Source organism: Athene noctua, chromosome 19 (assembly GCF_965140245.1).
Source record: "Athene noctua chromosome 19, bAthNoc1.hap1.1, whole genome shotgun sequence".
Lineage (NCBI taxonomy): Eukaryota > Metazoa > Chordata > Aves > Strigiformes > Strigidae > Athene > Athene noctua.
In genome coordinates this window covers 11,593,796-11,621,555 of record NC_134055.1, presented here as the reverse complement: position 1 = coordinate 11,621,555, position 27,760 = coordinate 11,593,796, and the positions used below count along the sequence as shown (strand labels likewise).

Below are 27,760 nucleotides of genomic sequence, written 5' to 3'. Positions count from 1 at the left end.
CTGGGGTTTCAACCCCAAGCCCCAAATTAAGGTTGACATGTGGGTGATTCCCACAGCCCTTCACAAAGGGGGGTGAGTTTGCCTTTAGGCTTCCCCCCAGGGTGGTGCCGGCCTGGCAGACAGAGCCATTGGGTAAAGGAGCCCCAGGGGTCCCACACTGAGTAACCAAGGGTCAGGTGTCCCACTGAGGGATAAAAGCTGGGACCCCTCGCAGGAGGGGCAGTGTCTGTGTGTGAGGGGGATGCCCTGTGCAGAGTTCCCTGTTGGGGAAGGACCTCCCGCCTCCCTGGGACTGGGCTCCACTCAGGTCTGGCTTTGTAAACGTGGGCTGTGTAGAGATTCAGTGTGTGGCTTCCTTGGTCTGATGTGTTTGGCTTGTTGACTCGGTTGTCTCCCATCCCTTCTCTGGGAGACTGCATGTCCCCATTTATTCCACCCATTGTTGGTCGTGTGGTGTTGTTGTTGGGGTCAGTGGGATTGATGTCGATTATGTATAATCTGACTGACTTGTTTGTACCCCCAGTGCTCACCCATGTACTGACCCTTTTGTATCAAAGACAATTTGGTTATTGGTTCATCTTTATGCTGGCTGTGTCCTTTATGCTAGGCCTGATAATTGGCAAAACACAGCCCCACTGAGGACTGCCACCAGTTTTCAAAATCCTACGAGGCACCTCCTCTGGAGCCTGCAGTTCTCCAACTCTTTTGTTTTTCTGCTTGCATGAAGTTTGTACTGCAAGGATTTCACAATCCTGCTTCTTGGCACCCTGTCTTAGCAGACTTCCCACACCTAAAGAAAAATTTCTATCGTTGTAGTAGGAAAAAAAAAAAACAAACCACCAACAAAAATCCCACCAGCAAAAATCTTTCCCCTAAAAAAGAAGCCAGAAACACAAAATCACATGATCTTAAATCCACATGGAAACTGCATTTGTGGAGAATCTCTGCTGAGCTCTGGCAAACCTGTCAGATGCTATTCTCTGCCAGGGGCTGGGCTTGACAAGAACATCAATGCTAAACAGGGAGCACAAGAAGGCAATTATAAGGTGCACATTTGGAAAATGATTGATGGCTTTTCTAATTGCAAAGAAAAACAGAGCAGTGGTGGTTGTGGCAGCGATGGTAACAGAATGGACCATTGCCTTTACAGACATCAATCTAATGCTTTGCAGAGGAAAGAGCTCTACAAAACACCTTCAAGCAGTGACTTTGGAAAGAATTTACGAAGACTAGCAAATGGGAGCCTCCCTCTCTCCAGGGAGTGAAGAACCTCTCCAGAGGCTGATCTGGATGCAGGATGCCCACCATGCAGGAGCCACCACTCTCTGCCCAACCCATGCTAAGCCAGGATACCCACCTCCTCTCAGCCCCCAAACCTCCTCTCCAGCCCAGTTCTCCCATTTAGACAGACCAGCTTGCTGCAGCTACAAAACTTTGAGATCTTACGGCAGCATGCAAAGCTGCTGACAGTTGTTCACTTCAATATTTCATATAGTCAGGGGTTTTTTTATCTCCCTCCCAAACTATTTTTTCCTGAAGGAAAACCACTGAGAGACAGAAAGGAGAAGGACACGCTTCACTGGCGTTTGAGCAGCGAGGCATGCTATCAGCCAGGGCTACAGGCTGTGCTGGGTTAACAGAGATGCTATGCCAGACTGTCAGACTATCACTACTGGCTCTATGCTTGCAAATTTAAAGACAGGACTAAAGAAGAGAGGGGAGAGGCTGCAGGGCAGGCAATGGGCTGCCCCCTCCCCAGGGCAGGCAAGCCAGGTGCAGAGCCCAGCCTCCAGCCCTCCTTACACACAGCTGATTTCTTCACTTCAATGTGGCAGGCTTGAACCAGTTCCCTCTTCACGCAAACAGAGGTGAGTTCACCCAGGCATTAATCAGAGCAGAGTGAGTGCTAGTCAGATCATACTAAGAACGACCCAAACCTGATTGCTCATTAGCAAGTACCTGCTCATCTTCTAAGGGGCAGAACAGCTGCAAGGCAACTGGGATCTGAGAAAGGTGTTCATTAAACACCACAGTGCCCAGAACAGCAAAAACAGCCTTCCTCAACCACCATGTTGGGGCAGAGAGAGTTCATCAGAGCAATCCCAGCCTCCCATTTCCCCAGAACAGTCTTTTGCTCTCCCCAGATCCTCTTGGGACTGAAAGCACAGCAGGTTTCTGCTTTGGGGACCCCAAAAACCTTAATGAGCTCTGAGCACTTCTCCCCACCCCATCCTCCCTTCACATGGGATTCAAATCCATGGGCTGAAGCAGCGAGGCTCATGCTGGGGAAGTAGGAGCAGTGATGACCCAGCACCTCACCAAACCCTTTAGGATCAGCACAGCTGCTTCCCTTCCATAAAACTTCTACCAATACTCTTACGCAGCTTAACAAGCCAGCAGCACTTCTGCAGGTAGGCACCCAGTCCATCTGCAAAGCCAGACAGTTGCTACACACAGTCATTTACAGGCATTCGTGAGAGCTGCATTCTGGAGCCTCAAAAAACAGCAACGAAATCATGTTCAAATGTGTTTTCATTTACATACGAATGCAAAAAAAAAAAAAAATCACTGGCAACGATATTGTCTGGCAGTCCTCAATTTGTTCGTTGAAGGAGCCCAATGCACATAACTCCACTAAGGGCCCTACAAGATCAACCTGGCTGCGGAAGGCAGCAAATACCAACTTTTCAGTTGTTCTTCCCTGAAGATGGAGAGGCAAGGAGAGGGTGAGGAATCAACCACCCTGAAGCACCGTGCCTCCAGGAACCCAACAGCCAGCCTCTTGTCAAAGCCTGAAACACTCTTCTTAATTCCAACCTGTGATGCTTGGTTTGAAGTTTGAGTTTCTCTGATGTGTCACTTCCCATGACAAATGATGGGGCCGTGGGGACTGTGTTCTGGAGACAAGCCGCTTCTTTCAAAGCTCAGTGTTCAGCAGTGATCCTTCCACCCGTAGGATGTGTGTGCATGGCCCACTGTGGCGAACAGCAGTGCTTGCTAGAGACCAAACCTTTACCTAACTAACAGTGCTCTCAAAGCTACTGCTTGATCCAGACATGAATTGACTGTGAAACAAATCCTCGCAGGAAAATCCTGTCTTCAGAGTAAGCAGTGACTGACTGGAGAGAGCTGGCAGCCAGGACATCTCTCACTCATGCAAGGCCATCCACAGTCAATCCTCTCTGCTGCCACCAAATCACACCCTACTTACAGAATCACAGAATCAATCATTCAGGTTGGAAAAGAGCCTCGGGATCATCGAGTCCAACCCTCAGCCCGACTCTACAACAAGTTCTCCCCTACCCCACATCCCCCCCCAGCTCATCCCAACGGCCCTTAAGCACCCCCAGGGGTGGGGACTCCCCCTGTCCCTGGGCAGCCTGTTCCACTCTCTGACCACTCCTTCTGGGAAACATTTTTTCCTCATGCCCAGTCTGACCCTCCCCTGTTGCAGTTTAAAGCCGTTCCCTCTTGTTCTGTCACAAATTCCCTGTGAGACAGCTGTGCTCTGCTGCATCATCCCCTTACTCTCTAGGAGACTTTTACCTTAGCAGATGTCCTTCCACATCACCGAGGCCCTCAAGATCACAAAACATTTGTTTCTGGCCCTGATGGTGCACACCAGCCTGCTAGCCTGGACCCACTCTGACACTTGCCACAGCCAAGGCAGCGGGTAGGGGCTGCAGCCCTGGCAAGAAGGTCTGTGGTCTTAATCCTATCCCATTGCAAAGCAAAAAGCCACCACACAGCCTAAATGGCAACACTACCACCAACTTCCTGGAGAAGCTCTAAGAAATCAGATTGAAAGGCCAGAACTTTAAACTACTCAGAGCTGTGTTTTCAGAAAACCACATACAGGCAGGCTCAGCAGGGACCTAAACAAGTGACAGCAGCAGAACCATCAGGAACTCGCACAACTGCCCTTCCACAGCTTTTTCAACTTTGCAGATTTCCAAACCTGCGAGTTTGCCCTGGAAACCTGGGATGAAGAGAGATGGCTACGGCTGGCCCAGCTTGCCAGCACAGAGACCAGGCACTTGTGACTGCCACAGATGGCCGAAGCAAGCACGCCGAGACACGACGGCAGCCTCCTGCTCCACGCCTGCCAAGCCCAGGTTTAACGGGCAACCCCCAAGACAGGTTTTGCCCATTAAACACACGATGTGCAAGCCTGCTGCTCGCACCCAAGTGTTTTACAAGCACAGTGAAAGCATTTTGAGATTTAACCTCAAGAAGATTTAATTTTAGACTATCCAACACAGAGCGGCGAGTCGGTGCTCTGGGCAGGGAGGGTGCAGAGTGGTTTATAAAAGCCTCCTGTGCTCCTAAGCAGAAGCAGCTGGGAGCTCCCAGGCATCAACCACGCGTTGCTTCAACCAATGGATATGATAATAACGATCTATTTTTCCTTTAATTTAAACTATGCCTATTTATGCACCACTGACTGAAAAGGACAATGAATTAAAGTGCACATGAAAGAAAATCATAGCCCTCAGCACTTGCTCTCAAACACTCTTTTAAGTCTGTTTGATGAAGGGCTGCTATATTTTGTCAGTGAGCGCAATCGGCTCGATTATCACTTCTTTGTTTTGAATACCCACCTCCAAAGTCATTAAATACTTGCTTCTTAATGAGAATAGATTGGTTTTGGCCAATAAATCACTTAAATGCCATCTGCCAAAGAAAAAAGAAATTCCTCAACTCCTTTTTGCATATTTTCCCCTTAGTTTCAGATTTAGAGAGAAAAGACATTTGTACAACTCATCAGTGGCAGCTTTCTCCTAGGGGAAGTGTGAACAGACCACAGAAAAGGCTCAGCTTGGCTTTGACTTGGAAAACCACTTCAGGACTACTTTGAAACAATTCAGTCAGTGGGATATGAGCTCTGTATATTGGTGTCGCCCCAGATTGTTTTGTTTGTATTCATAAGATTATTTCAGTGAAAACAGGCTGACTGCAGCTTAATTTTACTAGCAATTGTTAAATAATTCATTACCCATCTTTTCTGTCTCTTTAATGCCTCTGAAAAATCAAACCCCTTCACAAATTAAAGGCCAAATCCTGTTTACTCTTTCCTTTTCTAAAGGAACTTTGACATCAATAAAGGCTGTTTTTGTGACTTGGGCTCAGATTAAAAGTTCTGTCAGTGGGAGTTGTTTGGTTTTTGTTTTTTTTTAAATTGGGAGCATGCTTTTTTTTTTCTTTTTTAATCAAAATACTTCTCTTATGCAGAGCTTTAAAAATATAAAGGCAAATGCTTCTAGTATGGCTGGCTTGCTTTCTTTATAGAAACAGATCACTTTAACATTTTATACCAATAAACTACAACTCCCTTCAGGAAGGAGGATTTGCTCCCTTCCCTGCATCCTCTGTTCACCTCCTGAAGGGACAAGCCCACAGGGGCTAATTGTCCCTTGCCCAGTTTTAAAGGCTCTTCAAAGAAGAAGCCCTGCTGACTTTGGTGCTCAAAAAATGACTGGAAATTTTACCTGCAGTAACACATTAAGTTTGGCAAAGAGTGATGGTTTTGATGAAAACAAGCCCCCGCTCAAGGCTGTGAAGGGCTCCTGGCTGCAGGGGGGGGTTAAATCTGCACCAGGCTGGCCTGAAGGCTCAGGATTCAAGGGATGGTTCTCCTCCGTCCCAGGAGAAACCGTCTTCTTTGGGGGAGCTACTTCATCTGCACTCAAATCCCACTCCATGCTCCAAAATGGTCTACCTAAAAAGTGCACAAATGCTGCCTTTTCAAGGTCACTTGGGAAACCAGCAAACACGAGCCCATTCGGGTCCCTCCGTTGTGTCCATACCATGACACGCTGCCGCCTGTGATGACAACATTGGCCATGATGTCCAGAAGATGCAGAAACACTGATCCTTCACTCCAGAAGCTTTTCTCTAGTTTACAGAAAAATTATATGGCTTGTAGGGTCCCCTCTGAAACCCTGGTGCTTAGTGGACACCTTGCCATGTTTCAGTAAGGTTTAGATCAACCTCAGCTTCTGGACACAGCCAACATTTGCAATCCCAAAGACAGTCTTACAAAAATAAAAAGATGCAAAACAAGACACAGCACTAACATACGTGGAGACAGCTGTTCATCACACAGGCTACTGCTAAACCAGCTACATATGCTTAAACCTCAGGTGCACCCTCAGCAAAGGCTCTATAGTCTATAGGCAATGACATAAATATGTTCATCTTGTAAAACCTGGCACTATTATAAATTATTAGAAACCCTTGCTTTATGCTTTGCACTGAATTATGTAACATTAAAAATGACCAGATGAAGAATTCATCATAAAAAGGCACAGCACCAGCAATCTGAGCTTCAAAACGTCCAAAGATCATGGCAAGTTTCTCACACCACGGGGAATCTCTGTAAAGTTTAAGAGCTTAAAATTCTCACACTAGGGAATGAAAGTCACTTTGCACAGTGAGTTGAGGTTCACTTCTCCCCAGTACCTTTAAAATAAAAATCAAGAAAGTCGATTATATGGGTTTTTTTCAATCTGTGGCCTCAAATCATCACCAAAAAAACCTCATGACTATAAGGAAAACCCAAACTAAAGAAAACTGAAAAGGTTCTCGTCAAAGGAGTTTTGAAGCTGGTAAACCACTTGATGGTTCTAACTTAATCAGGAGATGGATGACAAAGTTATTGATGACATGATTCTGACCTAAATCTCCCCTCTCCTAGAATCCGAGCCAAAACAACACTGCCCCAAATTAAACACTGATTAAAAAAAATCCCTCCATTTCTTCTTCTGTGAGCTTGTTTCCAAGTTTTCAGAGGCCTCCATTCTTCATGCGAGCCAGGAGTGACCAGAGTTTAAGTTTAAGAGCCACATACTTGGAAGCTCAAGTCTCCAGCAGCCACATTAAGGATGGCTGGGTTTGATTTATTCAGATGTTTACATGAGGAGATGCTTGTAGAAGCTCCCTTTCCAGAAGCACTACCTGTGGAAGACCGTCCGTATTGTTCCCATGCTGGACTAAGGTCTGGTCCAATGGAGTTTGAGGCCACAGGGATTTCTGCTATAAACCTGACAGTAAGACGCTGACCCCTGGAATCTCTGCAGCAAGTATAGACAGGGCTTGGAGGAGAATCAGACTTCAAGGAAGAAAAACCATTTTGGTGGTCAACACAGAGCTCTGCTTTCTTTAAGCTGGTTAAGAAAAGGGGCTTTAGAGAAGCCACTTTAGAAATCACCAGTACAATTATTTTATCTTTGTGTTTGATTTAAATTTTATATGCAGCCATTAAAGAGCTCTATGAGCATTCTGAAGTTCTTGTGACATTCATACACATCCCATCCCTCTAAGGAAACACCTGCATACAAGTATCTTCTCAGACATACCAGGTGAGGTTTCCAAATGCAAGTTATCGTTATCACCCCATGTCTGGCTCCTATGGAAATCAGCTTTCTCCTTGACTTCCAAAGCAGCCACACCAGAAGAGTGAGAACATTTTACAGCTGTCTTCACACAAAAACAGGAATCTTCCTGCCATTCGTAGTCAGGAAGCACTAATTTCAAAAACATTCAGCATTTTATACAAACCACTTTCTAGGGAGTATGAGATTTTTCAAAACAAACTAACAGAAATGCAGGAAATAATCCCTGAAATTATGCCCCTTCCTCACACATCACCTACGTTTAACAGTCTGCAACATCTCTAAGCTGCTGGATGCCTTCTGATAAACTGCCACGTCAAGTACTCAGATGTCAGTGAAACTATTTATAATAGTTTAAGCAAGCCTGTCTAAACCTATCCGTTGAGGTTTTGATGTGCTGCCCTAACATGCTAATCCCTGCAAAGGTGGGGATGAGCTACAGGAACAAGCTGTCCCAGACATGAAGATCCACTTGCACCATTTTGTGTGGCTGTAGAGGTTATTCCTGAGAGCTCTTTTATTCCTATGGCTGTTTCAAGATTTGTGCACGTCCTGTGCAGACTAAAGTTTCAGGCTATAACAGTTGCCTGGAGGAGTCTCAGTGGTCAGACTAAAAGAGGAAAAAAACCCCACCTTTTATTTAATTAAACCAGAAAACACTGAGTTTTTGTGCTTTTGAAAGTCATCATGGGATGCTGGCTGCTAGAAGCACTAAGGAAAAACAATAGCTAGTGGTTTCTGGAAATAAAATAAAAAAAAAATCTGTATACATATAAATATTTATAAAAATATATATAATAGTATCATCACGAATCTCCGTGGTCTTACTGCAAATGAAATGCACAGCAACCAGAATGGGAGACCTCAACACCATTTGCAGTCTATGACTGAGGGAACAGCTCATATTAAACACGGCAAGCATTTTGTTAAGCAGTAGAATTAGGCACCTTCTCTCCACTCACATGTCGTATTCAATAACCTAAAACCCCTCTGTTTTTTCCCATCTCATCCTCTGCATCATTTACACAACCGGGATGAGAGTCCGCTCTTACGTAAGTGTGTTGCAAGAGCAAATTCATTAGCATTTGTGAGGCTGAGATAACAGGTAATTGGGTGGGTTAATTCAAATTATTTCATCTTTAAAAAAACCTCAAACCTAACAGCCTTTCTATTCTTTTACAATCCATAACTCTCAAAACCTATTTCCTCCTCACAGTGATCTTAATACTAATTAAATGAGCTTTTGTCTTCCAACACCAGTAAAGATTAACTACCCCATAAAACAGCTGCAGCAAAGCCCCATCCAAAGTTCAATTTAACCTGCTAGCTGGTTCCCAGCTGGCACCCCACGCACTGCGTGCTTGGAAAGAGGCTTCTTTGTAATTTCTGAAGTCACCCAACGACTTCTCCTTCAGCCCCAACATATATCTGGGGGGTTGCTCACTAATGGAGCTATTCAGCAGTGCTTTTGCCTCTTGGACTCAACCAATCCACTCAGCCAAGTGTGGAAAATACAAAGAGAAAGCCAGGAAATGCATTATATTCTAAATAATCTATCGTTTGGGAACAGGGAGGGCCCAGCACTGTCGATGGGCTCATCAACCAAGCAGCAAAGATTCAGGTTTCATTTCTCTCTGGTGGGATATGTGAACTACTGCCAGTAGAAAAGCACAACGACCCCAATTTCCATGCTCGGGTAAGTGTCCCTCATCCTCAAGGCTGCTTAATATGCACTATCTGCTTGCTTGGCTTCTTGAAGAGACACAGATGCAAGAGTGCATTTAATTGTTTTCCTGAATCAGACCCCTGGAGCCATCAATATCTCACATATGTAATTATAAATCATGAGTCTTGCAACTGAAGCGCAATCAGCACATCTAGCCATAAATCTTCCAGATATCAGCAATTCCTCCAAAGCCGTTTTCTGACAAAACCTGATGCAGCATGAACTAAGTCAGGCAGAAGAAACCGCTGGCGTTGAGGTTCGCAGCCTCAGGTGCTGCAGCACTGGACAGGCTCCAGACCCCAAGAAGCCCCAAAACACTCACCCTCTGACAGGCAGGAAACGAATCGTTCCTGGAGGTCACGAGAAGGGGTATCTCAGGGTGGGACCTGCCAAGTCCACACCAGGTCAGCAATCTGCCATTCCACAGAGTTTCCAAAGACCTTTTTTGGACTTCCCACAGGGCATTGAAAGCATCAGTTTTCTTCCATTTTTTGTTGCCACACAGGTTTTCTGGAGTCTCAGTAAACTCTGATCAATGTGTATCATTAAATAACAAAGGACTGGATAAATCCTGGCTACATCTCCTAGAGCAAAGTATGTCCAGATATGTAATGCAAGCGTGCATTCATTCATTTATACACACACATTAGCACCATTTGAATTAAGAAATCAAAACATCTCTGCAAGAGCTCATGCTGATGAAGATCAGGATCTATAGGATGACCGTTTCAAATGTCACTTACTGTCTGCCTCTCCTGTGAGAACTAATTTAGACATGATACATTACACTGTAATCACAACTTTATCTTCTGGGTAGAGGTAGTCAGAGGAAGTCTGTAAGCCTGGCAAGAAAAGTCTAGCTGTGAAATGCATGCACAACTGAGTGCTAAGATCGAGGGTATCTTTTGTGTATCAGGATTTTAAATGTTAATGGAACAAAAATACTAAAGAAGATGTATTACAGAATACAGGTATTACACCAGCATCCCTCCTAGGCATTAAGAGAGACTATTTCTTGTAGGGAAATTATTGGATAAAGCAGGAGCCTGGAGCCGGTTTGAGACTGGGCCATATTTTAGATGGGTTTCATGCCATCAGCTCTCTTTGCCTGGATAATTATATCTTGTGAATTATCCATGAGAGAAAATTGCCTCCAAACGTATTCACACAGCTGTCTGTCTCCAGTCTCCACTGCTGAGTATTTGGTAAGGGCTGACACACGCGGGCTCACAAGCACACTGGAGCACCCCTCGCAGGCAGGGGAACCTCTCCTGGGGCTGTCATAATCCCCATGCACTGAAAGAGTAAAACCAAAAAAAAAGTAAACTGCATTGCTTCACTTCCACTCTTTTATCCTAAGAAATCTTTAAAAAACTAATGTACCTCTGTATACTATAATTTCAGAATTTCCTCTAATCCCATGCATAATTACATGGAGCACTGCACTGGTACCCCTTTCATGCAAATATTGCCATAAAGTGCATAGCTTTCATAGCAATATATGACAAAAAAATAACTGTAGTCATTTATTTCTGGTCTGTATGTGGTTACACAACATAATGCAATGAGACAGTATTTTTCATTAGCTTTTTGTTGTGGACACTACCCATTTATCTTTCTCATAATCCTTCCCCCAGTGCATATTAACAACGTTATTTTAGTAAGCTGTTTAATTATTTAACATCACTGGGAGGCTACTGGGTTTGTTAAAGCAGCCCTTTCCCAGAGCACCCTTTGGAGGCAAAGCCCTCCCACCCTGGCTCCCCTTAACCCCCAAGCCCCGATTCCCACACACCATGGCCACGAGCAGCAGCGCCCATGTTACAGATGCCTTTAACAAGGTCAAAGCGGATGATCACGACATGCACCCTTGTTGCTGCCAGCTGAGCCTCTCCATAAACCTCCTCTGATCTCTCATTCAGTGGTGGTTCAACTCAACGGTGCTCAAGAACTGAGCAGGCAGACCCTCAGCATTACAGGGCTGCAGATGCTGAGGGGCTCACGGGACATCACCCGCTCTAAGGTTACATCTCAAAGGGGATGCAACTGCTGCAGAAAGGTTGCAGGAACCCCAGAGCAGACGGATAAACCTCTCACACCGCCCAGCTCCTCCGAAGCAGTAACTGCTTACAGCCTGCTTAAATGCAGAAATACGATGCTTAACATCCTGTCCACGTTTTAGCAACATCCACTGGAACAACCTAGTATGACATTCTGCCCAACAAAAGACAACTCCCATGGCAAACCGTTCATTTCTATAGCAGTAAATCAGAAGTACATAAAACCTCCACACAGCACTCACTCAAAGCTTAGCAGTACCTCTCAGTTGGCTCTCAGCATTGAAGCAAGAAAAAAAAAGTGTGTTGCCAGATCTGGATACATGTCTCTAAGTGTCCAACATTTGTGTGACCCCATTTTCACTCCTGGCTTTGGCAGCCGCCTTTGTAGACTGTTTCGTTCGTATCTGGGGAGCCTGGGACAAAGCTGCATCCTAAAAATACTGATATCATCCTTGTATTAGGTACTGATCTCCCCACTCTGCCTCTTCACAGCCATCCAACCTTCGGCTCTCCACAGCTCTCCTCCTCTATTACCCTTCTTCCCTGTGTCTTCCCCTTCTCACCTCCCCTGCCATCAAACATCAAATTCCACAAAGAAGCCTGTCCCTCTGCACCTGTCTCTATCACAGCCCGCCCTCCTTAAGCACTCCTCTAAGCACACTGAAACTGAATTTAAAACTGCATTCTTGTACAACAATACATCAGAAGGTCATGCCATATATTTAAATGTCATAACTGGGGGGCTCTGATTTCCTCAGCGCACCATTCCTAACAGTTTCTGAACCACAAGCAGCTCCCAGGGTGGTATCGCAGTCACAGGGGACATCCCATATGCCCAAAGTCTGTTTCTCTCAGCTACAACAGTTTAGTCTAATAAAAGAAGTTGCTCTTCCCTGCAACACTTCCTTGACTTTTCCATCCACCAGCTGTTATCCCAACAGAGACAGTCCACTTTTATCATCCTCCAGAGGCACCAGTTTGGGCACCAGCATCATGCTGCCGTAGGGACTGCCAGCACAACACTACTCACACCTCACTTGCAAAGGCTTTTTTCAAATCCTCAGCTTCGCCTTCTGCATACCCCAGCCATTCAGACCCTCCTTTAACAAGCCCAACAGCTTGCATTTGGTTAAAATAACTGTATATTCCTCAAAGACTTGATTCCTGTCCGAAACAAACTGTCAATTCCTCCGCTGAGGGCTGAATATGCTGTCTGGAACAAGGGAACCCAAAGGAATAGAAAAGATCTCTGTGTAAATGGGAATAGACCTAATTTCAGCCTCCAGGGATTATATGATTGATCAAAGCAGAGATATTTTGGTTCAGGATTCAGATCAGATGTGGATTTGCACATATTCATCTGTTCTATGCCTGAGAACAAGCCTTCTCCATATTAACCAAGTTAGGAGCAATATATTCTACTCACCTGGTCAGAAAACCACTCCTGATCATAGCAGCACTTCTGATATTTAGGTGCTGTCAAGGGAAAATCCCTGACCTATGCATACAGACAATCCTCGTCTCCCACCCACAACGAGCTATTCCCTTCCCTCCTGGTTCTGTTTTGTCTGAAGGGGCTTGTCCCTCACCTGAAGTCTGGAGGGGCTGGGGCAAAATTTCAGAGCTGCTGACCCTGTAAGCTGAAGTGTTAGAACAAACGATAATATATTTTTACAAAGTTTGCCCTAAGAGGAGATGTACTTTTCATTCAAGAAAAAACAGAGCTGTTATTTCATGAATTCATGCTCAGTTCATTACACAGGAATAATCACCTCATTCCTTATAATTTGCAAAAACTTAATGCTGTAATTAAGGTAAAACAACTTTGTCATATGCAGTTATATGTAAGACTGTACAAACCTACACAGTTCCTATACTTCCCCAGTATTTTTGCATATAGTTACCAAATAACATCTCTTTCCAAGTCTCTTCACGCTACCACAACCCCTCCCGGCTTGTGTTACAGCCTCTCTGAGCTGGCTTGTGTTACAATAGTATATCTAAGCTGCCTTCCTCACTTGAGATTTCTGCATTTTGCCTCACTGCACCTCGCTGACAGAGCGCGAGTGGCCCCCAGGCTCTGCGACGTACCTGATGGGCAGTGAGGGGTCTCCGGCATCCCACCAGTCCTTGGGGGGGCTGATGTACATGCACCACAGCTCCCAGCTGTACCCGTGGGCAGAGTTCTCATAACGTTGCACCTCAAAGTTGTCCTGCTTGATGTTGTCTATGGAGGGAAGAATCACCCTTCTCCGATTTTCCTGAATTCGTGAAAGTACCGGCTCAGCCCTGAGTGGTAAAAAAAGTGCAGGAAGATACCGTTAATTTACCTCATCGTTTGCAGGTGGACACCATAGCTTTTGTACAGCTTGAGCACTTAAATGAGGGTAAGGAAACAGGTATTCTTGTCACCATTCGGGAAACAGAAGGGAATAATGTGGAGTCCTCTCTGCTGCCAGTCACAGGTGGCATCACTTCTTCAGAGAGACACAGCAAAACCCAGCCTGGGGAGCCCGGAGACCGTCACGAGGCTCCTTGCAGAGTCAGTGAGCAACCCCAGATTGCAACACACCGGCCTCTGTCTCACCCTTCCACTCGCCTGTGCTTTTATCAGCACAGAAATCCCACAGAGACACAAAGCATTCTCACTGCTAAGTTCAAAAGGTAGTTTCTGAAAGGCTTGCCAGGCTCTGTCAGACACAAGGGAGATGCTGCAAGAGGCTTCAGGGCTTCTGCTTGATGGGATTTTCCCACCCAGACACATCTCTTGTGTGGAGCTGCCGCGCACGGAGCTCAGCTAGCTGCAGCCCTGCAGGTTTGGGGTGTTTTAGGACTCTCCTACACAACTGACTACACAAATTCGTGGACCAGCTGAAGTTATGTGCGCAAGGAAAGGACTATTTCCACAAACTAAGCTGTGGAAATGAATTGGCGCCTCTGAAACTGGACCTTGTCTTTTCCTGCAGAGCTAGTACACCTGGTGCGGTGGTTTAAAAACCCATTATTATGTAATAATTCCACACTCTGGATTTTTTAATTTTAAAAATGACCTTGTTTTTACACCGAGCTTTCCCGAGAGCTTTACTAAGGTAGCAAAGAAATCAGACACTACATTAACTAGGGGTCAGTTTTGCAGCACAGGTCAATAGTACGGCCAGGAGGAGCTCAGAGAAGGTGTCCCGTGGCCACCTGGAGACTCTTCCCATACAAGAATTATGGACCATCAAAAGAAACAGGCTCAGGATGAACAACAAGGAGTTAGCTCCTTCCACAGTGGGTAGCTAAGGTGCAGAGCACCTTTGCCTAAGGATGCTATGAATGGTTCAAGTTTCCATGGGCTCAAAAGACAACAGGAAAAAACTCATGAAAAATGTAGTGAGGGTTGTTAAATACACAGAAGCCATGTCTGCCTCACAGCTGCAAACTGCTGGACTTTGGTAGCACACTCTGAAGGAATATCATATGTGCTAGCCCTGCCCATATATGCTTTCCTAGGCTTCTAGCTATGGTTATTGGCAAAACAGGCAGGCAGACAGGCCCTTGGTTTGTCTCAGCACGGCTGCTCTCATGTGTTGCGGTTCCACCTGGGTAGTCATCCTGCGTAAAGCTGCAATGTGCATCTGCAGGGTAACTGCAGATTCCCGTGCTGCCATGCACAGGTGGATATCCTGCACAAAAACACAATCCACAGGCTGGAAAGCCTGTCTCAAAAACGTCCCTCCTGTAAAGCAGGGCCATGATGGATGTGTTTTGTTTAATCATGCTTTACCTAGTCCAAGCTTCCCCCAAATGCAAAAAACCCCTATGTCCCTGGTCAGAACAGGGCAAATTCTTGAAAGCAGGACTATCTGAATGGTCTTTTTTTCCTTGGGACCCCGTTTGAGGACTCTACAGCTACAAAATTCATCTCTGGGACATTCCAATGTGTTCAGAGCAGAGGATGCACTCAGCTTCACCTCTGCAGCCCAGGAGCCACTGATCAGCCTGGGCCCAGTCGGCCAACATGAGGAGTAACTTGCACTCTTGGTGCATCCAGAGACAGCAACGGGTACATAACACCAGAGTGAGTCAAGCCCACGCTGCAGAAAAGCTCATTCTCCATCCCTAGAAAAGCTGTTTCAAGAGTTCAGTAAATGAGAGCTTGCTCTATATATCAATAAAATCAGGTGTAAGGACTTACTGACCTGAAGCGAGGAACATTTAGCTGGGAATACAGAGATCAACATAAGAAACAGCTTTTTAGAAGACACCCTTTAGCTGCACTGTCATTACAAAGAATTCAGCAACTGTGCAGAACTCTTTATTCGCAGCTGCTAAAGCATTTTTCTTGTGGACGTTACTCTCTCTTCAAATTAGACATAAGTTAGCTTCTCCCACCGCCACTTTTCTAAACAAGGACCATTTAGTTTTCACACTCAGAAAAAATAAAAATCACTCTCAGGCTTCTCTCATGATCTAGACTCAAACTTAAGCCACCTGAACTCAAATGTTTTCAATCTCTCTGAAAAAAAATCCTTATGAAACCATCCTTATGAAACACCTTTCACTGTTTCTGCGTCTCTGCACTTATTCCTAGCTGCAGAAGAAACAAATCAATCTAAACCATCTAAGCCTTCCACAGTGGGATCCAGCTGCAAAGGGCAAGGAAGCAGGAAACACTTTCTCTTTCAATTCCTTGCTGCCTGGGCTTTTTTTAAACTTACAGAAATTACTTGGGGCTAAGGGAATGGGAAATCAACCTGAGAAAAAATACAAACAGGGCAGGGGGGTGTGCACACATAAAAGGAGGGAATAGAAAAGGATTACAGAAAACAAGGGCAAGGAAAGGTTCTCCTTGTATCTTCCCATCATATCTCATCAGAGGCCATTCAATACTGAAGGAAAGCAGGATTAATAAACCAATGGACTTGCTTGCAAACACATCCTTACCAAGTGATGGGCTGTCCCTTGTTTAATGCATCACACACACTCTAACCAAGACCCTGGGGTTGAGCACCTACCAGCCAGCAGTGAACTCCACATGAGCATCGAAAAATCCAGTGATCTGGCCAGTGGCAACTTTCCAGCCTTCAATACGAGCTCGGATAAGACCTTCCCTCTTCTGGTTGCGCACCACCTTCACGAGGCCAGGATACCGTTTATTGACGTATTCTTCCAGCGGCGCCTTCAGTTCCTCTAGAGAAGAAGTGCCAGAGAAGCCATTGAAAAAGCGTAAGAGTTTTTACCCAAAATAAACCCACTTTATTGATGGACATGAGCATAACTTACTGGAGACATGCATCTCTTAACAGTACTGGGAGGGATATAAGCATTTAGGGTCAATCAATGCTGATTTGCAAAAGACAACCCAATGGTGGGCCAACCGCAACCCTTACAGAAGGAATTCAAGGTTGCCAAGAACACTGCTGTTGGATGACTAAGGAGCCCAAAGGCCATCTCTAGAGGCAAAGGGCAGCAACAGACCAGCTAGATTGCCTTGCAATATCTAGGTATCACACCACCAAAAGAGAACAGAAAGATGTCACCCGTGGACACCGAACACTAGTGCTCTGAATTTCTGATGGAGATTTCAGCTGAGCGGACTGCTAGAAATGCTGCAAAATCCATCTGAAATAACTTAAACTACATCAAAACTGTGTATGAGCTTCACAATCCTTTTTACTCAGCCTCACTACCACAGTCCTGGTATTTGCTGTATGTTTTCCAAGCTTTGCCACTAGAAAAGTTGAAATTCCCCCTGCTTTTATGATGCCATGAAAGAGATTTTGGCTTTGTTCAGAAGATCCTCATGCCACATTATCTTCTGTTCATTGAGAACTGCAGACCATTTAATTACGTTGTCTAAGCCCGTATACGTACTATGACTGAGAACATAATGGATCTGTCAGTCTGCAGTCATTACCAGCATTAAACTAAGTATTGACTATAAAAGACACGCAGGTCTTTGAACATCGAAGCATATGAAAGGTTTCAATAAGAGGTAAGTACTGGGATGTTTTTTTAACAATTTGGAAAATTGCTAGTGCTCTGCCAGAAACCTTGGTCCTTTTACTTCCTGGGGCATCAGTTAAATGCACAGAGAAATCCTGAGAATATCTTCTATCCCTATGAGGCCCCAGGACAGCAGAAAATTAAGATATGGTCCGTGACCCCAAATTACCATTTACTACCCTTCACATATACTCTCTCTCCAGAAAGAAACAAAGTCACCATTAATATAATCCACAGGGTAAAATACTTGAGACATGTGAGCACGTGCAGGCTCCTACATGAAGGAAACGTGACAATGGAGAGCAAGAATGCAAAGAGCAAGGCCCATCTGCTGGGTTTAGCCCAAGAAACCATCAAAGGAAAAGGGATTATCTGTTCCCTTCCCTTCCATGCCATCTTCCAAGTACATGAAATGTGCTTTCTTCAGACTGCCTTTCTGGGATGGTTCCCCACACATATCAATTTCCCAAAAGTCTCATTTCTCTTTTATGCTGAAGTGGGAATAAAAAGAATAAAGCAAATGAGCCCCTTCCTCAATTCAAAGCATCTGCATCACATACATACATAACTCAGCAACTTCCATTTCATGCTGAGCCACTCAGAGAAAAACCAGTATTTTATGAAGACAACAACTCTCCCGAAGGGTTTTAAGGAGACAGAGACACAGATTTTTTGACAGATGAAACCCCACAAGCATAGCACTGGCATCTCATGTGTTTTTGTTAGAAGGTACGTCATCAATGCTGCAGGCCACTGCATTACAGGCCAGACTGAATAATTAAAACAACTTTCAAATTCAAGTTTTAATCTCAGTTGAAGGAAAACAGGAAAAATCTTCAAGGGAATTGTTTGAGCAGCTTGCAGGAGAGTACAGCTCTAGTGAAACAGGGAAGAATTGTAACGTCATGTCTCAAAGGCAGCCAAGGGTGAAGCCTAAGAGATTCCTACGCCCACAACGCTGCGTAACAGGCAGCTTGTCAGAAACTCCCCAGGGAGCCACAGCCATGTCCTCCTCCTTTCTGAAAGGATGCTGGATGCCAGCAGGTGAAGAACCGATCTGCTGAGCACACAAAGGCCAGTACAGCACATCCGTGCACCCGCGAAATGGCACGCAGTGACCACAGAGAGCTGGTCGAGAAGATGCCTATGAATAATGTCATTCTAATCCATCGCCCCATTCATGAGCAGAGGCCAGAGAGCCCCTCCCCTGCCCGCAATGCATGCTACAAGCATCCCTAAAGGGCTGCTACCCGAGTGGAGAAACACTCAAGAGAGACGAAAGCATTAACCAGACGTGGGAAATGTGGTTCCAGACCCTCTCTCCGGTAATGGCTTCCTGTACAACCTCGTACAAATTTCTGGGCTTTGCTCCCTGTCTTCCCTCCCAGTCTGGCTCAGCTCATGGCACATGCCTTTTGGATGAGAATTCACTTTTCCTGTGTGCCTGTGCAAGCCCTAATGGAGAAGATGGCTGTACATCTGTGCTGGCCTTTGCCAGTCTCTCGCCCTTCTGCGCTGGTTTGCAGCTCTGCGGGGAGAGGGCATGGTGCACAGCGGCTGCTGAGTGCTATTTTGGTATTATGAGATACATACACTCAACTGGGCATCCAGCCAGCAGGCACAGGGATGAGCTGGGCTCTCTATTTTATTTCTCAGCACATCCAGAAGTACAGGTGTGGAAAATCCAGTATTAGGTAACAGGAGCAAAGTGCCAGTCTCCAGGAATGCTCTGCAAAACTCCCGTTCAACTATCATGTGAGCCTTGGCCCAGGTCTCCTCTTGCCAATAAGCAGGACTGACACGGCCGTTGTCAAAAAACATCAGTGGAAACCTCAGCACCAGCACAGCTCCGCTGGCAGAGCTCCCCCAGTCCCATGGATGCTGATCCTGCGGCACCAGACGTGCTCAGCTCCCTCCACGGGAACTCTAGCAGGCTGGAAATCATAACTCACAAATCTAATCCAAGTCATCCAAGTCACACAAATGCAAGTCATTTAAAGTCATTCCTAATTTTACCCTGTGTTTTCCTTCACTCAGCAATTGCTTCATCAAGCACCGTTAGCAGAACGGGAAGGCGGCTCCGGCAGCTCTGACGCGTGTTGTCAGAACACATGGCTCCAGGCTGAGGATGCAGAGCTGTTGCATTAAGGTCAGTAGCAGCAAAGCTTTTTGTCTGTCATATTAACTTCAGAAACATTTCATCCCCAACTGTTATATCTTTGCAGCACATCCCAAAGCTGTAACAGTGAGGCTGGGAGGTCTGAAGTAGTATGCCAGAAATTAAATGACTTGCGCTAATGGACAATAGCAAATTCCCTTGCTTAAGGGAGTCAGCTTTCATACAAACTGGCAACCTGGCCTTTAGATCTGCTATTTTCAGGACTTCGTGAAAACTACAGCAGGGGAGAAAGTATCTTGCAGTTCAGATAACTTGCTGCCTCTCCTCACCTCTGCCTTGCACAGGGTCACAGCGGTGCTTTCGCCCCTTCTGCTCATTGCTGAGAATGAGAATATCCACTAGATACTGAGCCAATGCTGATTTCAGCACGATAATCAGCCCAGTGTTCACAAACTGAAACTCCACATGCAAAGTAATGACAAAGTCAGGAGCCAAGATGGGAGCAGAGCAGTGGCTCCTCAGCTCACATTCATCCTTCCTAATCAAAGGCCCACTTATTTAGGCCAGGCACTCCAGAGGCATCTGAGTGTGTGGATCCACATGGGCTACACAACCGGCAATTTGATCCAAACTAAGCACTGCAACAGAACCTAGAGACTCCTTTCTCTTCTGTACCTATGGCACTTCCCCTGCACACACATCCTCTGAGGAAGCCTACTGCACCACCTTCAGAGAGCACCCACACCATCCCCAAGTCATGCTTATTATAGGGATGCAATCAATATTTGCACATGGAGGTATCTGTGAACATTTAGTCTTTGCCATTGCATGAGCTACTTCCAGGGAAGATTTGCAGAGAGAAACCCTACTGAAAATGTCAGCAGGTTCAATTTCAATCCTGCCTTTTGTGCTTCATCTGTCTGTATTGATCTTCACTGAAAGGCTAGTCCAAGGAACTAGAATCCAATAGACCTGTTGCTCTATTAAAAAACCCATCTGCCAGCTGCAATGACTTATGTTATCTATTGCAAAGTGTTTTGTCACCTACATGAGTTTTCTGGGAAACAGGCCTGCCAGGGAAATTGAACCACCTGATGTCACTGAAAGTAACCATGTCACAGGCATCAGCCCGAGATGCAGGAACATCCACTGTTCAGTGCTCCACCTAAATCCTGCCCAAATCTCCCCAAATCCTGCTGGAGTCCCCCAGAACGAAAGAACTGCTTGTTGCCACACAAAGAAAGAAGCAAAGACCAACAGCACCAGGGCAGCTCAAAGAACTACCAACAGCAAAACGTTTCTTATACAACAATGCCCAGGTGGTCCTAGGGCGCGGGCTGCACCTCTTCTACACCCCTAAAGAAAACACAGTTGTGTTTGCCAGGCAGAGCTGGGTGGGAAAAGTCTACAGAGCCCAAGGCTGTTATCAGACACACTGAAGGCTGAAGGACACAGGAGTCAGGGCTGGGAGTGCTCCAGTGCCATGGGAGACACCAGTCCTCCCTCGTCCCACGCTCTCGCCTGCCTGAAACACCAAAGCCATCACGGCTTGTATTTCTGCAGCATGAACTCACACAAGAAACTCCTTCAACAGGCAATAAATGACTATAAGAATTTTAGCAATGAGACTCAGAGCCAGGTGAGTCTCCAAAGTTTTTTGCCTGCAAATACTGAAGAGGAACCTGTGAAAAGGGGAGCAGGTGCATGAATCAATTCGCATACAGGATTCCAGGCAAAGCTGGTCCCACTAGTCACTTTTAGCTGCAAGTCTCTGGTTCATCTGGTGCAGTGAAACCCAAACAGAGACAAACCAAGCAGGTTTGCTGCTCTCCTCCACACCCTGGCCGGGCCTGAAAGCCTCAGACCTCAACGGCAGTGGGACAGCACCAGGTCAGCTGCAATTAAACAACCCATCTTTAGTCTCAGCAACTGAAATAATTAGACACTTGTGTTGGACCAGTGCCTACGAAAAGCCGAGATGTGACTCAGCTTCTTGAAATTCTGTTAAAACCTTCCTCTAAACACAAACACACACGAAACACAAGCAAGGCAGCTCCCGGGAGAGCACGCACGAACCACTGTTGTTGCTGTTGAAATGAGCTGCAAAACAAGAAAGCGATATATCAAGTCACAGCTAATATGTTACACTGAGGTAAATTACAACCCATAGCATGTCTCCCTAAGTGTAGCCAGCTCCTTTAAGCAGTCTTTTATCCAAAGGTTTTCTTTTATACCAAGAGGTTTGCTTTTCAAAGAGATATTATCCCAGATTAAAAACACTGAAAGACAGACAGAAAAAAAAAAAAAGCAGGTGATGATTAAGCAACAGACTCAGACAAAGTGTGCAGCTGCAAGATAACGTAACATCTCATGGGCACATTGGTGCATCCCTCTAACAACCTAGGAAACATGTTATCACTCAGAAACACAACCTGCACACTGGCTTTGTAATTACACCCCTGCAACAAACACAAACAAAAGCAGCCTCCAAAAAATTCTTTACAAAGTATAATATGCAGCTCAAGGGAGAAGGGGGTTCAAACTACAACACCTCAGACTTATTCCTTCAAGGAGGGATTCCCCCCCCATTACAACACATTGATATATTTTATCTATTTACAGCTCAGATACAAAGAATGAGAATGACTGTGTTTATTAACTTTTAATCTCTCATTGCATACTTCTATGTTGTGCAGTGTTATTGTACATCTCACCTGACAACAAAGCTAAGAGCAAGAAGGGTCTAACGAATCTTCAGAAGCAGTTTGTTCCAGTCTGAAAACTACAAGACACCAAAAGGTTTTGATGGTGTCTAAGTAATTAGTTAGTGGTCTACCTGAAGGGCAAATAACAGCCGGGGTGCGCAGGGTATGCTGATCTTACCTCTATCCATGGGACTAATTTTAAAACTTGAAGCTGACTTGGAAACCCCAGGTGTCTTGTAATATTTGGTTTGGGAACATGCTTTGTTCTTCAATTACCCATACAAGCTGTGTTTCCTCTCCGCATCTGTGTAAAGTGCTCCCTGACAAAACCTACACAGAAACCCCCCAGCATGCAGCCCCGAGCCACGGGCTTCATGAGCCTTTAGCAATCTTCCCAGAAGCTGCTTCCGGTAACCCACCAGGGTACAACCAGCTACTGGCTTTGAGCCACTACTCTCTGAAGGTCAATTGTCTGTCAAGTGTGTAAAACGGAGCCCCCAAAGGCTTTGCCCAGGCTACAGCAACACGCCACATACCCACAGAAACTGTCACTTAAACACACGCGGCTGCTCACAGAGAGGGTCAAGTAATTCCTCCTCTTGCTCAGTCACAGCCACCAAAGCTGCACCCATGCAACCCCATCCTCTGCTGAACACCAGCGCTTGATCCTCCAGGATTCGTCTCTAAATCTTAAAGCTCATGAGAAACTATTTTTCTGTAATTATTTTCCTGTAGAAGCCGAATCTATATATTACAACGACTTTGTAATATCCAAAGCATCAACTATATGATGTTGCTATCGCTGCTCACAATTATTTCCTACCATTAGTGGGAACTGTATGATAATGTTATTGCCATTAATAATTCTTTGCTGTCATTGAAGCTCCTTGACGATGCAGAGTGAATGCATGGATCCCAGAGATATGTTCTGGTTTGTATCATCTTTTATATGAGAAAACTAGATTATTACACGCTTGGGAGGAGCTCTCCATAAACATCTGCCAAGTTACCTCATTATCTTCCTCCAAATCCCTCCTTAAAAATCTCATTTGTCATGATGTCTACAAAGAATCAACAGCGTAATACTGACATTACTAACTAACCCTACCAGCTAATAGCATCGCCTCATTCCCTACACCCACTCTCCTTGTACGGTTGCCGAGGACGGAGCCACCTTGGTGTTCAGGTGTGGTACAACCCTCAGCACAACCACATCCCCTCACTAGGGACCCTGGATGCTCACAGTCCCAAAGCAATCAATGCATCCTCTTGGTTGCTTAGGTGTGCAAGGGGACTGGGATTTTCCCACCTCCTGCACACGATATATGAATTTGTCCCTCAATTTAAGGTCATCTACCTGCATCTGCCTCCCTGGCTAGGTGGGTGTCACGAGGCACTCCAACACAACCCAGGCAGCTGTGTCAGCCAGCAAAAACAGGCACAAAGAGAAAATCCCAGAGTTGGAAGTGCTACAAGCTTTGGCCACGTGTCTCACCTGCCTGTCAGCACCCTGCCACCATCCAGCCCCACCACCAGACCCCACCAGCACTGGCCCAGCCCTCGCAGCAAACTGCCAGGGAAGACAGTGCCTTGCAATCTCAGCAGTGGATAAAGAGATTTCCTTCTGCATCCTCACCGCCAGCTGCAGGCTCAGCTTATTGGCGTGGGAGGGGGGGGGGGGGTGTGCTGCTTTTTAAAAGGATTTGTTTCATTGTCCTGTGCCTTTCAATAGTGGCTCCAGAGTACTTGACTCAATATCAGCTTCAGTGCTGCGTACTGACTGATGGGTGGAGGCTCTTCAGAAACATATTTCTTTGTGCATGGCAATGGGTAGAGAAGCTCAGTAATTATTACCAACGGGTTCTCTTTTAAAGACTGTTTTTCTCTTCACTCCATTGACATGGTAAAATTTGGAGAAGCAGCATCTCATTTTGGTATTTTGAATCCTAAGTACTGCGCAACACCCAATACTGCAGCGACAGATCACCTGCACTTTCTCTTCACAAGCCAAATAGTTCCAGCTCTGAAATCCCACAGCTTCACTGGTGCACATCACCCTAGCTTTTGCACTAGAGCTGCTGTGATTTCCATCAGCTGAGGAGCTGCCCTCCTGTTTCTTTTACTGGTAATTATAATTCATCAGCTTTCTATGGTGCTCATTACTGTGGTATTTGAGTGCCTATTTTTACAAGCTTGAATAGCTTGCTGTATACCATCTCATCTCATTGCAGACAGACAAGCAAACCTCTCAGGCTCCCTCTGGAAATGAGCTCTCCATGTCCTGCACCCTCCCTGTTCTTCCCTTCTGATCACAGCATCCACAACTCATGTCTAATACTTTTAAAAATAATATTGAAAGCATGCAGTACAAATTAAGAAGGCAGCAATCAAAGTAACAACTATCTACTGTTCTTCATGAAGATTTTAACTACCCTAATGACATTATCCAAGTGTATATTGGAAAAAAAAAAAAAATCTCAGAAGAATGTGAGCCTGAAAATTCTTCCACATGAAACCACCTCCTGCAGCTTTGTGTTATCAAAAGCCAGAAGGGAAGGTGTTGCAACAGTGACCAAGAGCAGACTGAACCAAACAATACTTATGTGTCATGAGGGAAGCCTGGCACCCTCCTCTACATTTTGATGTGGCCTGACTTGAGCAGATTCGGTGTGTTTGTTTCCTCTTCTTTCTCTTTATTATCCTTCTCATATCAAAAACATAATATAAGAAGAAGGAGAGCCTCTACAGGGTTGCAGCCATTTGTAAAGCCTGGGACATTATTTTACTGTCAAAGGGCCAAGGCAGAATAGATCACTAGGCTCCAGGCTCTTGTCTCTCAACTCCATGATAAATATTTAGAGGTGCATGTCTGCAACAGCCAGAGTGTTATTATTAGAAACAAGGATGCATCTGAAACCAGAACTTCTGAACGCTACCATGAAAAGAAAGGTAAAGAGAAAGGCTCTCTGGTTTCTTTTAGCTTTCTAGCTTTTAGCTACACTTTCAATCAATAATTACGTCAGATTTTAACTTTGGTTTGATCCTGTTCCTTTCTTGCTACAGGAGCTGGAGAAAACTGGTGTGCCAGGCAGCATACCCACCACGTCACACCATGTGCCTGCCAGCAGTGTCACCACTCCCAAAAACGTATGACTCCTCCAGGAGATTTTAAGAAATTAAAGACCCTCCCGGTGTTCTGGAGATCTGAGACCCCAGCACTGCTAACCTTCATCACTGTTGTCATCCACAAGGATAATCTCCTTCAGGAGGTGAGCTGGCGTATGATTAACAGCGCTGTGCACCGACCGCAGGATAACGGAGAGCGCTTCGTTCACGAAGATGAAGATGATGGAGATCTGGGGTAGGTCCTTGCCATATTTCAGCTCTTTGCACCTGTAGCACAAAGGGCAGAGAGAGAGAGAGAAAGAGAGAAGACGGGGTTAGCGGAGCACAAAGTACAGCACTTTGAATCGGGCACACATTTAATACACAGCACCAGGACCATGGCTGACATGTCCCAGCTTTGCACAGCCATGTATCATAGCTGTCTGTGCCTAATGTCAGCAGTGCTGTCCAGGAAGAGATAGCAGCGACAGAGAGCACCCTCCGGGCTCAGTGAGCCCCCTCCGGGCTCAAAGAGTACCCAGGGCATGGTGCAAATCCAGAGTTCACTTAACTGAGGTTGTGTTCGCACGTCTGTGTATGTGTGTCTGTGGGCATGGAACAAAAAGCTGCCTCCAGAAGATGGAAAATGGCTTAGGTTTTACCATTTAAAGTGAAACTCCACGTTCCTGTTTCTGTTTTAAGATTAATAGGTGCTCAGACATGAGCTCTGTTCTTAAACGGCACTTGTGAATTTTCTTCTCATTTGCTTTGGAACGAAATGAATATGAAATGACCCTTGGTTAAATAGTCTTAATAAATGTTTTAGCTCTTTTTGCAGATAGTTCTGAATACACTCCTGTCTCTAAAGTACCCCAGCAGAGCGTTGCCATGAACTGGTGTCTTTATACTTCACAGCCAGGATATGCTAGAAACATAAGCTTGTGATCATCTCTCTGGGTTTCAGGAGTAATTGCTGAACTCGAGCTGGTTTTGTGGCTGGGTATTCACTTAGACACATCTCTGTGTATCAGAGCAAGACAGAAATAGAAGAAGCTCCCATGTGGACAGAAATGGAAGAACCTACCAGCCAGTTCCATCTCTGGCAAGCAACAGGTTCACGTTACATCCATATGCCAAGACCTCGAGACCAAGGACACCCATGGAGCAGAACTAGAGTAGCTACAAGTGGAAGAGCCTTTCCAGGTAACCAACAGCTCCTCCAAGGAGCACACATAGCTCTCAATGAGATACAGATGCTGTTTTAATGCCACACTATATCCTAAACAGAAACCTAATCTTAATAAAAGTACTTGCAGAAAGCAAACAGGCAATCTTTAACTACTTCAAACAATTTAATCAAACTCTCCAGCTTTCCCTACAATAAATGCATGCAAGGGAAGAAGAAGAAAACGAGACTTCCCGTTCCCTCTCCGCATTCATGACAGATTAGACATGCAACATTAGCAGTGTTGCAGAATTACAATGAGCGTTTTACCAAGTAAATCCTGCCCAGATAAGCAAAGAAAGACTGAACACACAAATGACATCCCAGTGTTGCTTCAAGCTCATTGACTCCCCAACAATGACTCTGTATTTAATTGTACTGGGTGTTTCTTAGGCAACAGCAGGCTTTCTTCAGACTCCAAAATGAGACTTGGGAGACAAAGATTTTCACAGAAACAGAGTTCTTCATGAATCTTCTTTAGTTAAAGAAGTATGCTGGATAAAAACAGGGTTGTATTTCTTGATTTAACTATTGCCTACCCTAAAGCAAGCCAAGCTCTCTACAAAAGGGAATGTACCAAATGTTGAAAAGGATCTTCCAAAGGAAAGATCTCTCTTTAAAATGAACAGTCATGATGGAGTAAAAATGACCCTGAAATGCTACCATGAAAGTCAAACTAAACTGACTCCGAGATTAAAAATCTGCTTTTGCTATATGTTGATACCCACTAAGCTGAAGAGAAGGTGGTCACAGGAGCAAGAGTACTTCCTTTTAATCATCGCACACCTCTGGGCAGCCTTCCCCCAGGGCACGCTTCGGGGGGGTAAAGAGCTCAGTTTGTGATCAAAGAGGTTTGGAGGAAAATCCAAACCGAGCCCTTTGAGGTTCATATCTCCTGATCATTCGCATTCGCCCTGCACCACTCTTATCACAGTTCTCCCTCCAGATTGCTGAGGACATGTGAACAAAGATACAGGGAGAAGAGATAAGTCTGGGGAAGGAGTGGGCACGTCAAATGCCGGCATTGTCCATAGGCACAAAGCCGCAATTCTCCAAAGGCAGACGGGGGTGGGAGGAGGCAAAGGCTTTGCATAAACACTGTGCTCTCGGGTGGCTTTGGTTGCAACCACAGGAGGGAGGAAGGCAGCAATTTAAAACAAAATTAACATCAAGTTTGTCAGTCTTCCTCACATGGACTCTCCTCTTTGCTGTGCAAGAAGCAGCTGGGTTGAGCGATGCTCTCTGCCCGCAGCCACGTGCTGTCAGACTTCAGCCCTCCGGGCTCCACCGTGGCGGTTTCTTATTGACAAGCTGACATGTGAACAAATATGCATGTGTGTGTGCAGGAAAACATCTGGTACTTCGGGGCTCTCAGGGGTCAGGGAGCAGGAAAAGGGAAAAAAGAAATGCTTGAGCATAATTAGACGGGCCAGTG

The 27,760-nt window shown here is 45.4% G+C and overlaps 1 protein-coding gene across 1 annotated transcript in view; it reads right to left on the bottom strand.

The window, feature by feature from the left end:
- Positions 1–27,760, bottom strand: part of GALNT17 (polypeptide N-acetylgalactosaminyltransferase 17) — a 224,147-nt gene that overhangs the window by 118,612 nt on the left and 77,775 nt on the right. The window contains exons 3-5 of the mRNA XM_074922730.1: positions 25,222–25,388; positions 16,181–16,355; positions 13,272–13,469 (exon numbers count right to left, since the gene is read on the bottom strand). Of these exons, the coding sequence (XP_074778831.1) occupies positions 13,272–13,469; positions 16,181–16,355; positions 25,222–25,388 (540 nt within the window). The remainder of the gene's footprint in view (positions 1–13,271; positions 13,470–16,180; positions 16,356–25,221; positions 25,389–27,760) is intronic.